General features: G+C 38.8%; 2 protein-coding genes across 2 annotated transcripts; one reads left to right on the forward strand and one right to left on the reverse strand.

Annotated features, from left to right (window-relative positions):
• Window positions 1–399: 399 nt before the first annotated feature.
• LOC126493922 (olfactory receptor 52M1-like) lies at window positions 400–4,093 on the reverse strand. Its single transcript, XM_050131062.1, has 2 exons — window positions 3,135–4,093; window positions 400–439 (listed from the first exon to the last, which is right to left on the reverse strand). Exons 1-2 carry the CDS (start codon window positions 4,091–4,093, stop codon window positions 400–402), a joined length of 999 nt encoding a protein of 332 aa, XP_049987019.1.
• A 7,818-nt stretch (window positions 4,094–11,911) lies between these two features.
• LOC126493943 (olfactory receptor 51G2-like) lies at window positions 11,912–12,882 on the forward strand. The gene is given in 2 exon segments (XM_050131082.1): window positions 11,912–12,685; window positions 12,688–12,882. Coding segments are annotated over 2 exon segments (969 nt in total).
• The last annotated feature ends 1,646 nt before the right edge of the window (window positions 12,883–14,528 follow it).

Raw genomic sequence — 14,528 nt, forward strand, 5'->3', positions numbered from 1 at the left:
CATCCTGGTCTAGGAAGGTGGACATCCAAACTGGCCAGGCTCCCACAAAGCCAGAACATGAAGTAGGATCAAAACCCAGTGGCATTGTCCTTGGCTTCTCAGCAGCCCTCATTGTCTGCCATATTCAGAGAGTCCGGTTTTATCCCATGCTTTTTCAGTCGCAGTCCAGCTGGCCTTGGTGAGCTCACAATAGATCAGCCCCACTGTCTCCGTGGGTGGGTGCACCCCTCGTGGTCCTGACTTCTTTGCTCATATTTTCCCTCCTTCTGCTCCTCCTTGGGACATTGGGAGCTCAGTCCGGTGCTCCAGTGTGGGTCTCTGTCTCTATCTCCATCCATCTCCAGATGAAGGTTCTATGGTGATATGCAAGATATTCATCAGTATGGCTATAGGATAGGGTCATTTAAGGTTCTCCCAAATATGTACTTTTAAGAAGCTTCTATATTAAAGAAAAAAACAAAGAATGACCAGAGAAAGGTGTAAATAATATTTAGAAATTATAAATTTATATGAAGACAATATCAAATTAGTGAAATTAACCTTGACTTTATTGACTATTTCTGAAATAATTTATTTCCTTTATTGACTGAGAAAGGAAGGAGGAGTTACTATTTTTGAGGAGTAGTAAGTGATTATATTTTCCATAAATACATTTGCTTTCTAATTTGCAATTTGATTTTCAATATTTCTGATAGAATAGTCATCCAAAAATGTAAAATGTGTTTTACACACTGTTATGTACATTTTATTTAACAAAAAGCATTGTTATCTAATAATATCAAAAGAATCGCCAGGCGGGGTGGCCCATGCCTTTAATCCCAGCCCTCGGGAGGCAGAGGCAGGCAGATCTCTGTAAATTCGAGGCCAGTCTGGTCTACAAGAGGTAGGTCCAGGACAGGCTGCAAAGCTACAAAGAAACCCTGCCCCCCCCAAAAAAAAAAGAAAGGAAGAAAGAAAGAAAGAAAGAAAGAGAAAAAAAAGAATCAAGTCCATTGCTTTTGACAGGTCTCTGGGTATAAAAATATACCCAGGTGTGAGGAAGGAAGTTACAGAAGCTTTGAGAACTATTATAACATAGACAGATTGTTAGTTAATATAAAAATTCAGTAGCGAATACAAGTTACTGTAATTTTTTCACAACGCCTACTTTGTGTAGTATTACAGAGTAATCCCTGGGCTTTGTGCATGCTGGATAAATACTCTGATAATGTCTTCAACCACAAGTTACTAACCACAATTTAGTGGGGAGAAAATATTCTATCAGAAATATGCAGTTTAGATAAGGTGGACTTAATGGCTATAGTTTTGATCTCTTCCACGCTTTCTGATTGAGAAATTGCTGTTCCTATTTCTGTGAGTGCATGCAGTATTCCTTATATTCAGACACTACTAGATCATTTACAATGCCTCTTCAGAGAACATTGTCAGTGGTTATTAGTTTTTCAGTTATATGTTATTCATGGGCTTGTTTTAAGATTTTTTAATTTATTTTCATGTGGATTTATTAAAATTCTGTTTAGTGAAATGCTAAGACTTCAGAACTGTATAGAATGAACAAAGAGTAAATTAGAACCCAGGCATCATGCTACAAAATAAGCACCCAGTCAAAGATTTATGGTCCTCATTCTGTTTCTTCCTTTCTTTCTAATAGTTATAAAAATGCAGTGATTGTTTTGCTCATTCAAAATGAGAAGCCAGAGAGCAGAACTAAAGCCACCAGTACACATGTTCCTGAGCCTGTCAGCCAATCCTCCTGAGGAGCAGCAGGAGCCCTGTGACTCAGGAAATTAAACATCATGTTTGGTCCCTCGGTCTCCATCTAATTTTCAGTGACCTTGTAAAAATTTCTTCAAGTGTTTGAGGTTGTGCTTGATTTCAAGGTGTGGAGAATAATATCAGTCTCCTACCAAGAAGGGATGGGAGTGAAAGGCAAATGAGTGTGATTGAAAATACATTGCTCACAGTGTGTGAAGGGCTGACTCAGTGCAGGGTGACTGGGAGGTGAGAAATGAAACACTGTGTGCACACACACATGGGGTGTGGATGGGAAGGACTGTGCTATCATCAGATTTATCATATCTGCGGTACACATTGTCTGCAGCCTGAGAGGCACTGACAGTTCTGCTGTGGCCAAAGAGCATCAGTAACTCACTTTAGCCTACATTTGCACCACCAGACGTTTTATCAAGAATTTGGAAGGAATATAACAACATTTGGTTTAGTTTAAGCTCCTCAAGGCCTCTGAAATCATTTCTTCTGCCTCTTTCTCCACCTTCAGCTGCCTCAATGGTCTTGGAACCACATCCCTGAACTGGGCCATTTCACCTCCAGGTGAGCATGTTGGGCCACCCTTCTTGGTTGAGATGGAGTCTCATTCCTTTTCCAGTCTGCCCATGACTTATCTTTCCCTCTACTTCTGCAGAACCAATCTGTTCATTTTCTATGAGACAGACTTCAGAATTTGAAGCCAGAACTCCCATTTTGCTAGACTACAGTCTTCAAGTGACAATTTCATTTTCCTTCATTATAAAGCTTGGTACGGGCTTATGGTGTCTCACTACTTGTTATTGTTTCTCTTAAAATGCCAGTTTTAAAATGAGTCATGACTCAGAGAGGTGGGTCTAATAATTCAAATTAAAATGGGTTCTCTTTTAATTAAATTTTTTATTTTCTATTTTTTATTACTTTTTTTATTACTTTACAAAAATACCAATCCAAATTCCCACACCCTCCCACCTCTTCCTCCTCCAATCCTAAGAGAGGACAAGGCACCCTGCCCTGTGTGTGTGTTGATGTCATTCATGAATCATTCATTTTTAGATAAGCTTTTTTCCGTTACATCACACTTTGATAAATGCAAGGCATTAAGAGGTGCGTTCACTGCTCATCAGGTTCGTAGGCAGATAGATGGCCACAAAAAATTATAGTTGCTAGATTTATTAGAATTAACACATTAATAATATGTGAAGAGATTCTTCCTAATATAAGATAAATAATATCTGATTTCCATGAGAAAATACAAAGATGGCAGTTATAAAGAAGCTTGAATTACTTGCATATTTTCTTCCTATATTCTCTCGGAAGATAACTTCAAACATCAGGAAACTTTTATTCTCAGAAAACTAAGAACATACTCTCTAATTTTCTTTGTCCTAATGCCGTAGACAATGGGGTTAAGAAAGGGTGGTACCAGAAGGTACATATTGGCAATGAAGATATGAACTTGGGGGGCCACATTGTGGCCAAAGCGGTGGGTCAGGAATGTAAAGACAGCTGTGGAATAGAAAACGAGGATTACACAGACATGGGAACCACAGGTGCCTAGAGCTTTCAGACTTGCTTCTCGAGATGGAAGGCGAAAGACAGCACGGAGAATCAGAACATAAGAGAGGGCAATGAAGAAGCCATCACAGGAGCCAATTACAGAGGCCACACTGAGGCTATAGCGCTTGGTGGCTCCTGTGTCTACACACGCCAGCTTCACCACAGCCATGAACTCACAGTAGGTGTGTGCAATGATCCGAGTTCTGCAGTAGGGCAGCTGCTTGAGCAGAATGGGGTGTGGAGAGAAGAAGCCTACTCCCCGCAGCGCCACAGCTACTCCCATTTTGGCGATGCGGCTGTGGGTGAGAATTGTGGCATGGCGCAGTGGATCACAGATGGCCACATAGCGGTCAATGGCCATGGCCAGGAAGAAGCCAGACTCCATGGCAGTGAAGCTGTGGATGAAGAACATTTGGGCAAGGCACGCATCAAAGGCAATGTCATGATCTCCCATCCAGAAGAGACAGAGCATGCGTGGCAGTGTAGATGTGGAGAGGACCAGGTCAGTGACTGACAGCATGCACAGGAAGATGAACATGGGCTCGTGGAGGCTGCGCTCTGCTCTCACCACAGCCAGGATTGTCACGTTCCCCATCACAGCCACTATGTACATGGAGCAGAAGGGAATTCCAATCCAGACATGGAGGTGCTCCAGACCCGGGATGCCCATCAGCCAGAACGTGCTTGGAGAGAGTTGGGACTTGTTAGCTGGGCCCGTGGTGGCACTGCCCAGTGCTTGTGGATGAAGTCCTCCTCGTACAGTCTCCATATTTTGCTAAGGCTGCTACAAAACAAACAAACAAAAATGAATGAGAAGTGTATCCTAAAGGTTCATAGTACAAGGCTACTGTAACTTTAATCAGAGCAGTGGGTTATCAACCTATGGGTCATGACCCCTTAGGGTGAAATATTCTTTCAAAGGGATTGTTTAAAACCATAGGAAAACATAGATATTTACATTATTATTCATGACAGTAGTAATATTACAGTTATAAACAAGCAACAAAAATAATTCCATGGTTGGGGGTCAACACTACATGAAGATCTATATGAAAGTTTTGTCACATTGGAAAAAGTTGACAACCACTGGAACGAGTGTAAAATGAATCATTAGTGACACTTGGTAAAACCATGCACCCATATACCAAAATTTATTAGAAATCAAGTGAAGAATCTCATAATTTTAAGAAATATTAAACTTATTTGTCAATATATGATAAAACAATTTTCAATCATATTTTATATTCAGAATTCATTTTAATTCTCAAAAAATCTGGTTTATAAATGGAATAAGTTTGATTTTATATGTATATTTTTCTTTCTTAATATCATACTTAAATCTTCATCTCTATCCCTCTCTGTCTCTCTCTCATTCGTGTTTGTGTGTGTGTGCTCTTTAAAACTCAGGATTTGTGTTCCCCAATCTGTGCATTGGATCCTTATTTGACAATACTGTTATAGAATTTATTCCCAAGAGATATTTTCTATCTTCAAATGTGAAGGGTTTTCTGCAAGCTATATTTTCTAAAATTTGAAAATTAGCAAGAATTTACAAATTCATTCTTTGTTTTCTTAAGTAAAATTTCTCAGTTCATATGCTCCATTATTTTACACTTTAATTTCAAGAAACGTAGTTTCTGTTTCAACTTATCCCCTATATGCCCAGTCCTTCTTTACCTCCGTTATACTTAACATAGTTGGCATAAAATGGTAATTGTATACTTCTCTTGATGTTTGTACGTTTGTGTGATATCTGTTACCATTTTCAGACAAATTGAGGAAAGAGAATAATGCCTAGATTCTTCTAAAATGGAAATAAGATCACCTTAGAATGCTCACGTATGCTAATGCTTTGCTGGAACTGCCATGCAAAGTAAATTCTGATTTTCAGCTTGCAGGTACTGAATAGGAGCTTAGAATCTTGGTCTGAACCTCTAGAATTCAGCTATATGTTCGTCTATAGAGTCTATTTGCTTTTATTGTGTTAAACTTAACTTTTCTTGTCACATATTAAATTAAAAATTATGTAGCAGAAAATGTTGCAATGCCTATTAAAACATACTCTTGTCTTCCAGACTTCATAACTGATGTCAGGTTGGCGTAGGTGAAGTGGCGAAAAGGGAGACGCAAGTGAACGCTTTTCTTTCTAAACTTCAGTTCAGGAATATTCTTTTTGGCCCAACAGTGTTAGGCTGGAATTCATTGCTTGCATTTTACTCTTTCTCATCTCTACACACTTCATAATTTGGAGCATGACTGACTGAATAGTTGTTTTTCAGGATAGAGTCTTATGCAACCTAAGAAGCCGTCAAATTCTCTACAAAAAACTTAAGATGGTTTTGAACTCTTGATCCTCCTGCCTCTACATTCCAAGTGCTAGGACTGTAGAAGTGTGGTACCAGACCCAATACTAAAAACATATTTAAAAACATTTATTTACTAATTTAACATTTCCAAACTGACATGTAAGTGTGTGGATTTATTATATATGTGAATACCCACAATATTTGATATATAGTATGAAGTGGAAATTTAAATCAATGCAATCATACTAACAATCACAAACATGCAAAATGTCCTTATGGTGAAGACATTAAAAAGTTGTTGATTTACTTTTTAAAAAGGCAATTATGATAACGAAGAGAATCTAGCAGTTTGGGTTGTTTTGAAACGTTGTTTCCAACTAGTTAGTTCTTCCTAACTGACCCTCTCAACATAGGGTACTTCTTTAACTACAGACGTTGATATGATAGATCATTTTTTAATGTTGAAGAGGCCCAAACTAGTTATTCTCTGCATAAACTGTCTGTTACCATGAGCTGTCTTGGTGAAGCTGCCCAAATGCTATTATAATTCTTACCTGGGTTGTTAATCAGCATAGTTAGCTAGCAAGTAGCTGTATTTACTGTATTTACAAAAAGCTAATCTTTTTAGCATGTATCTATGGTTTTTATCCTTAACTTTAACAAGGTTCTTCAAAAAATAAACATTACCATTTTGAGGATTGCATCATTCTATCCGTGCAAATGCAAATGTAGCTCTCTTCCCATCTCTGTTCTTATTTAACCATGTTAACGACAGGTCTTCAGAGAGCCACCTTCAGTAAGAAACAGATTCAAAGCTCATTCAGCTTACATCAGCATGACTTACAATTCATTCTGGGTTTCATCTGATTAAGTGTGTTACTTAAAGAACAATTAATGGTCCACTGGGACAAGGGTAATTTTCTGAAAGAACAAGAACTAAAGTAATTATTATAAATATCTTTCAAAGATAATTAATGAAGACATTTTCCAGATGTCTGGAATATTTTGATGTCAAGGCAAAAACAACAAAAAATAGTAGCAAATAAAATGTTTTATTTACCCTTTGAGAGCTTATCTTTTGATAGGCTGTAGGTAGATGTGTAATCTTTTCTTTTAACTTTTTTTTGTCTCTTAATCTTTTGTCTTTAATCCTTTGTCAAAGAAACAAGGAATCAGAATTATGGATAGAGTGCAACACATGTTGGATTTTAACAGCTAAAAATGGTGATTGTCAGGATCTGAATCCAGACAGGTCTGGCTTCAAATATACTCCATGCAATTATTGAATTACTCAAATTGAAAAAGGAGTATATTTGTTAGAGCTCAGATGCATACTTTCTTTTATAAAGTACTTAGTTCTGTGGGTTATAACTAGCAATATCCCAAATGATAAGCAGGTGCTGCTCAACCTGGCTCCTATTGCCCATCTTCACATCATTACCTTATTCCTAGCTCACACTTGGTTTCTGGGACAATTGACAGTGTAAAACTTTGTATTTTCTTCCCGTTTGCTCTGTGCTAGTGTTTGTTCCTATTTCCTTCCCCATGTCATGTATATTCTATGTATTTTGAGATTAAAGACAGAAAGCCTCTGTTTAATAAAGTACTGATGTCAAGAACTAGAAGCAAAGCTCAGGGCAAAGGGTGACCAACAGGAGAAGATGTGGAGAGAGTCAGGTGTAAAGGACAAGATGCTGCTGTTTTTATCAAAGACTGTTTCAAAGCAGAATTTCTGGTATTGTTGCTCTTACCATATTTGACCTCCCAGTCATGATCCTTTGAATAAATACATAGTATTATAAGTTCATCCTGCAGAGAAGGAGTCAATTCCACACAGAAAATGTTTGGTAATCTCAGAATAGTCGTGCCTACGTATCTCTTGACTGACAGGTTGTAATTGTTGTGTTTAAGATCCACAGTAGGATAAAACCATTTATGACTTTTCCTCCTAGTTACCTGATTAGTAACCCCATTTACTATGGAAGTTAGATGTTTCCCACTTTAATCTCCCTCCACCGCCTATGACTACAATACACACTAGATTTTATATTTTGTAAAACTGTGGATATGGATTGGCTGTCACTGTGTTGTTGAGTGATAGTAGCCACTGTTATGGTCAGTGGTATTCACTGTGATCATCAGCCATAGTGAGTGTGTCAATAAGAGGACCTCTGTTTCTTGAGCCTTTTCTTGGACACTTCATTCTGTTTGCCTTGTCTAACTTTGATGTGTTAGTTTTTGTTTTATCTTATTATATTATATTAACCATTAGAAGCCTGATTATTTTCTAAATGAGAGACAGAAAGAGGGTGCTTCCGATGGGAGGAGAGGTGGGGGAGTTACTGGGAGCAGTAGAAGGAGAAGAATCTGTAATTGGGATATATTATATAAGAAAAAAACTATTTTCTATAAAATTGGAGAAAAAGTGGACAAAACAAAAGAAAAAAAGAAAAACAATGAGAAAAGTTGATGAGAGTTTTTATCAGTTGTCAGTAGTGTTCCCTTTCAAGGTTGTTGGTCAGTAGTGTACCCGTCAATGGTGGTGGTTTATGCAATCAGCCAGCATGCATTAAGAAATCAATATTGTTGACAATATATAGAGAGCTTATTCTTTGTGCTGGCTAGTTTTATGTCAACTTGGCACAAGTAGTCAGATTGATGATTATCTTAAATATCACCATAGAACCTTCGTTCAACAACAGATGGGGAAGAGAGGCAATGACCCACATTGGAGCACTGGACTGAATTCCCAAGATCCAGTTGAAGAGTGGAGGGAGTAAGAGTATGAGCAAGGAATTCAAGACCATGAGGGGGTCATCCACTGAGACAGTTTGCTTGAGCTAATGGTAGCTCACCAGCACCAACTAGATTGGGAGTGAATGAGAATGGGAACAGCCAAGTCCTTCTCAAGGAGGTTGACAGCTGGGGCAGACTGAGGGGCCACTGATAGTGACACTGGGATGTGTCTCTACTGCATATAACGGCTTCATGGGATCCTATTCTCTTTGGATATAAACCTTGTTCAACCTAGACGCCTTGGTCTTTTCACAGGGTGGGATGCATGGCACTCCGTTAGGGTTGGAGGGGTGGGGGGAGGGCCTGTGGAGGGAGAGGGAGGGGACTGGGAGAAGGGGAGGGAGTGGAAATTTGTTTTTTTTTTTTTTAAGTAATTAGAAGAAAAGGAAAAAGGGGTTATCTGAGAAGAGGGAACCTCAACCTCAATGAAAAACAAAACAAAACCAAAACGCATCCAAAAGATCTGGCTGCAAAAAAGCCTGTGGAGTATTTTTAAAATTAGTGATTGATATGGGAAGGCTGGGATTGTTGTGGGTGGTCCTAGGCTCAACAAGAGAGCAGACTGAGTAAGCTAGGAAGGCCAATCCAGTAAGCAGCACTTCTCCATAGCCTCTGCTCCAACTCCTCTCACCCGGTTCCTGCCCTGTTTCAGTGTCTGTTCTGATTTCCTTCCATGATGAACAGAGATGAGGAAGCATAAAACTAACAAACTTTCCCTTCCCAAGTTGTTTTGGTCATGGTGTTCCATTAGAGCAATACGTTCTCTAGTATCCTTATATATTCTGGATGCAGGCAAATATTTGATTTCATGCAGTATCATAAAATTTCCTCCAGATACTGAGGCATACTGAGAAATTCCAAAGCTCACTCCTAAGAGACAGCAAAGTACTTCTGTCTGGGAGTAGTGGACAAAGGCCTTTAGGAAGTGGCATGAAAGGAAATGTTGACCCTGAGGTAGCCACAGCCTCTCTTGCATTTGTCTTGGGGCCTCATGTCTCCTAGGACTGTAGGAAGATTTATAAATTAATCCCACTTGTTTGTTGAGTTGAACTGCCACTCACAATGAGGGGAATTTTTTCTTCCTAGTATGAGAGATCAGGGAAATACTTAGGTGAATGAAAATGGAAATACATGGTTGAGAAGTTGAGAAGCAGAGTAGTTTAGATATTTATCAGAAGTAGAAGGTAAAAGTCTAAGAAGCTGTTTTAAGGTAAGTTTATTATTATTATTCAGTTAAGGACATTATTATGTATAAAATATCGTAGACATTCATGCTTGTGCTAAAAACTTCCGATTAGCCTCGAGCTTTTCAAACTGACAAGGCTTGTAGAAGATGTCCAAATTGATGTGGCTCTTGGTCTTTGTTAACTGATTTGCTGCTTATAGGAGCCAAAGAGACACTTTCAAACTGAACAGAACAGGAACTGCAGCTTATGAACTAATCCTAGGGACAGATGGCAAGTCTGTTAGGACTGATTTGAAATCACAGATCATAAGCAGCAGAAAGTGGACGGTGAAAAACGAGTCTTGTCACAGCCTAACAGAAAGACTAGCTGCTAGAGAGTAGACAAGATACATCACATATGTATATATTGGGGTAACCACAGAGTCTAGCAGAGATTTTCAGAGTCGTAGCTTAGCAAGTCTCAAGGATTTCAATCTTTGTCTAGATGGAATTTTGTATTCCACTCTGGGCACTATTTTATCTACACTCATTAGAATGAAATCTGCCCTGATAGGAATATCATAGTTATCAGTGAAAATTGACAATAGTAAAGACATTTAAAATGTTATTAATATATTAATGCTTAGCATTCACTGGATGTCGATGAGACGATATTGATAATTCTCACAGTACAGCTGCTCATTGTTACTTTGGGAAAGGCCCCTTCATGAGTGTTTTATATTAGGGTGCTGTGTGTCTTCTCTACTTTTAATTTCTGCAGTAATGAAAGACCCCTGTTTTTTCATTTTCTCTGTTGTGCTCAGATGCAGCAGAAGCATAATTTTGTGATTACTATCTATAGTGTTCATTTTAAATATTGAACTTACCTCCTTTTCTATTTTATTTATCCTCAGTTACAGCTGAGAATGCTTCTTCATGATAAACTGTATGGTCTGATAAATAAATTAATTCCTGATTTTCATACAGTATCTCCTTGGTTTCCAGTACAACCCCGCTGAAGTATCAGCTGATAAAGGATACAACTTTAGTATATACTGAAAAGTAATCACTATAAATAATTAAAAAGAGAATCTACATTTCAACTATAATATAATTCATGCTAATACGGTATAGAACCAAAGAATAACTTTTAACCAAGAAGTGGCATCTCAATGACAAAAACAGTCAATTCTATTTTCTTTAAATATTGTACTTTTCTCTTTGTTGTAAAGTTTGCTTTGAAAATTATATGTAACTTAAGTACATTTTACTATTTAATTAGCTTTCAGAGGATCAATCCAATTTACAGAGACTGTGACACTCTCACAAGACCTGCACAGGTTTACATCAGACAAAATACCAGCAGGGATGGGGGAGTGTACAAAAAGTCCCACCCCTAACCCAAACGCTGTTTGTAACTGATACCTGCTGGTAAGGGAAAACCAGTTTTATCCATTGTAGTGCTATTGCTTATATCAACTACAGTCTAAGGCAGACCCCTTGCCCAGGTGTGTTGATGAGCAAAAAACAGATTCTATGTTTATATATTTTATTGTGTGTGTGTGCATTTTGCTTTGTTTATCTTATTGTTTCTTATTTTTTTGTTGAGATTTTTTTTAAAGAAAGAGAAAGGGAGGTGGGGGGCTCTGGGAGGAGTTGGAGAAGAGAAAAAATAAGCAAAATAGATTACATAAATTTTTTAAAAAAAAGAAAAACCAAAGACTTACAGTTCAAAATCAAATCATGTTTGGAGTCTGATGTTTGAAGAGCAAGATTATGATATCAGTTACACAATAGAGAATAGTTGGGAGAGAATGAAGCCTGTGCTGGCCCAAACTGAATTGATTTCTCTAAAGATGTTCTAGTACTGAGCATGAAATCATCAAATTTAACAGCGAAGCAATTCAATTTTAGTCATCTAGAGAAATGGTGGTGTTATACCTGTCATTAGCATGTTTTTGGAAAGTATTAAGTTAGAAAGGGTGGCCTTAATTTGTGTTCATGTGTTCTATCAGGATGATGTCTTTAGAAGCTCATTCACGTTTAAAGGGATTTGAATGATTCGGCAGGAATGAAGGACTTGGTGGGGAGAGAAAGAGAGTAGATACTTTAATTAACTGGCCATAACCATCAGTGACACTGAGAAAGGGAAATAGGATTGGAATGGCTTACGGAGTTATAAAAGGTAAACACTGAAGTCTCTTTGATTTTTCTTTGTCTTTTTCTCCTTTTCTTCTTAAAATGCAGACCCTGGCCTTGTCAAAGCCTTTCCCATTATATAGTAACTGTAGAGCTGGATTGTGCTCCAACAGTCAGCCCAATGGCAACCACAAACTCCAGCAGCATCATGTCCTCCACATTCTACCTCACAGGCATCCCTGGCTATGAGGAGTTTCACCACTGGATTTCCATCCCATTCTGTCTCCTCTACATTGTCGGGATAACAGGCAACTGTTCCATCTTGCACATCGTGAGGACAGACCCAAGGCTCCACGAGCCCATGTATTACTTCCTGGCCATGCTTTCTCTCACTGACATGGCCATGTCCCTGCCTGCCATGGTATCACTTTTCAGGGTGTTGTGGTCCATTTCCCGAGAGATCCAGTTCAATATCTGTGTGGTCCAAATGTTTCTGATTCATACCTTTTCCTTCACTGAATCATCTGTGCTCCTGGCCATGGCCCTTGACCGGTATGTGGCCATCTGCCACCCTCTGCGATATGCAACCATTCTCATTCCAAAGCTCATTGCCAAGATTGGAGTTGCAGCCTTGCTTCGGAGTGCAATCCCACTCATTCCTCTCCTGGTTCGTCTAGCATTCATTCCCTTCTGTCGCTCCCATGTCCTTTCTCATTCTTATTGTCTGCACCAGGACATAATCCGACTTGCCTGTGCTGATGTCAGGTTTAATGTTATATATGGAATGGTTGTGATTACTATGCTGTGGGGCATGGATTCTTTGGGTATTTTAATAACTTATGTTTTTATCCTTCACTCAGTGTTAAGAATCGCATCCCGTGAGGGTAGGCTGAAAGCACTTAACACATGTGCATCCCACATCTGTGCTGTACTCATCCTATATGTGCCCATGATAGGATTATCCATGGATTATCCATCGTCCATCGTTTTGCCAAGCATTCCTCTCCCTTTGTTCACATCTTCATGGCTCATATCTACTTAATGGTGCCACCAGTGCTTAACCCCATCAGCTATAGTGTGAAGACCAAGCAGATCCGCCAAGGAATCCTCCATCTGATCTGTCCCCATAAAATTAATTCTTCTGCAATGTAACCATGTCATCAAGACAACAAGGTGTTAAAATAATGACTCAATGCCATGGTGAATTATCTATCCTAAGTATGTTGTACTCAGAGGTGACAAAACATCAAAGCAGAATTAGCCACTCCAAATGTGCTCATGGTGACTCAAAGAACTAGGCATCCTTACATACTTTACATACTTTAAAATCATCTTTAGTTATTAATGTATTAGAGAGATAGGATACAAATCATTGTCCTCTGTCCTTGGCTGTTAATAACCTTAAGCTTCATATAAGTAACTTATCTACGAAGTTTGCCTTAAATTGGAAAAAAAAGATTCTTTTTTGTCTTTTTGATATTTGATAATGTTTGGCATAGTACCTTACATGACCTTTTAATTTTTATTAATATTGTGCTTTAAATCTCATTATTTGTTCATATCTATAAATGGTAATAATTTGACCAAAATCATTTTGTTAATCTGTTTGATTTCTTTCTCTTAATTTTTTTTTAAAGGGATTTGTTGATTTCTTCCAAATTTTTGTTTGCCTTTTCCTCCATTTCTTTGAGGAAATTTTTCATTTCCTCTTTAAGTGCCTCAAACATTCTCCTAAAGTTATTTTTTAGGTGATTTTCTTCTGCTTCAAGTATATTTGAATGTTCAAATCTTGCTGTTGTAGAGCCACTAATTGTTGTTGGTGTCATGTTGCTCTTTGTGGTATTGCGTGTGTTCTTATCTTGTCTACCCATCATTTCCTCTGATTGGTGTAGTTCTGGCTGTGTCTCTGATGATTAATCTTCCAGGTGTGAGTGGATCCAAGGCTCATGGTACAGTCAGGGCCACGGTTTCAGTCATCTGGAGGTCACTCTGTGTTCCCCGAGGTTGCTTGGTGCTCCTGGGTGTCCCTCTCCAATCCCAGAGCCGTTCAGACCTGCTCCTAAGGAGGTTGCTGGCTTGGGTATGCTCTGCTGAGGTTGCTGCCTTGGGCCTGGTCCAGCAGAAGTTGCTGGCTTAGGCCTGCTGTGGTGGAGGTCGCTGGCTCAGGCTTGTTCCTGTAAATGTCCCTGGCTTGGGCCTGCTTTCTCAGCAGTCACTACCTTGTACCTGCTCCTGTGGTGGTTGCTGCCTAGGACTACTCCAGTGGAGGTCACTGGTTCAGGCCTGCTCTGGCAGAGGTCACTGGCTCAGGCCTGCTCTGGCAGAGGTCACTGGCTCAAGCATGTTCCCATAAATGTTCCTGGCTTGGGCCTGCTCCCACAGAGGTTGCTCCCTTGTACTGCTCCTGTGGAGGTCGCTGTCTTGATCTGAAAGTGTAATTTTAAAGTGTTTAAACTAAATCCAGCTTATGCTAGTAATGTTTTTTTTTTTCAAAATAGTGTTTTAAAAGCAATTTTCATTGTCATTATTTTAAAGATCAAGTATTATCATTTTTGAGATTAACAGTCCTTAAATTTATTCTAATGAATGGTTCTTTGGTGAAGTTGAATGTGCTGAAATAGAAGAGTAACAACAAGTATCCTCAAGTAAAGGATCAAATCTGGGGAAAAGAGACATAGGTGAATAAAAACAAAACAAAACAGAAAATAAAACATAAACTCTCAAGGAGCAAAGAGGAGACCATGGGTTCTTCAGGAATGAAGGGAATGACTGGATCTGAGATCCTATCTTCAAGTTTA

This window comes from Alexandromys fortis, unplaced genomic scaffold (genome assembly GCF_014885135.2).
Source record: "Alexandromys fortis isolate MF-2015 unplaced genomic scaffold, M_Fortis_MF-2015_v1.1 scaffold_360, whole genome shotgun sequence".
NCBI lineage: Eukaryota > Metazoa > Chordata > Mammalia > Rodentia > Cricetidae > Alexandromys > Alexandromys fortis.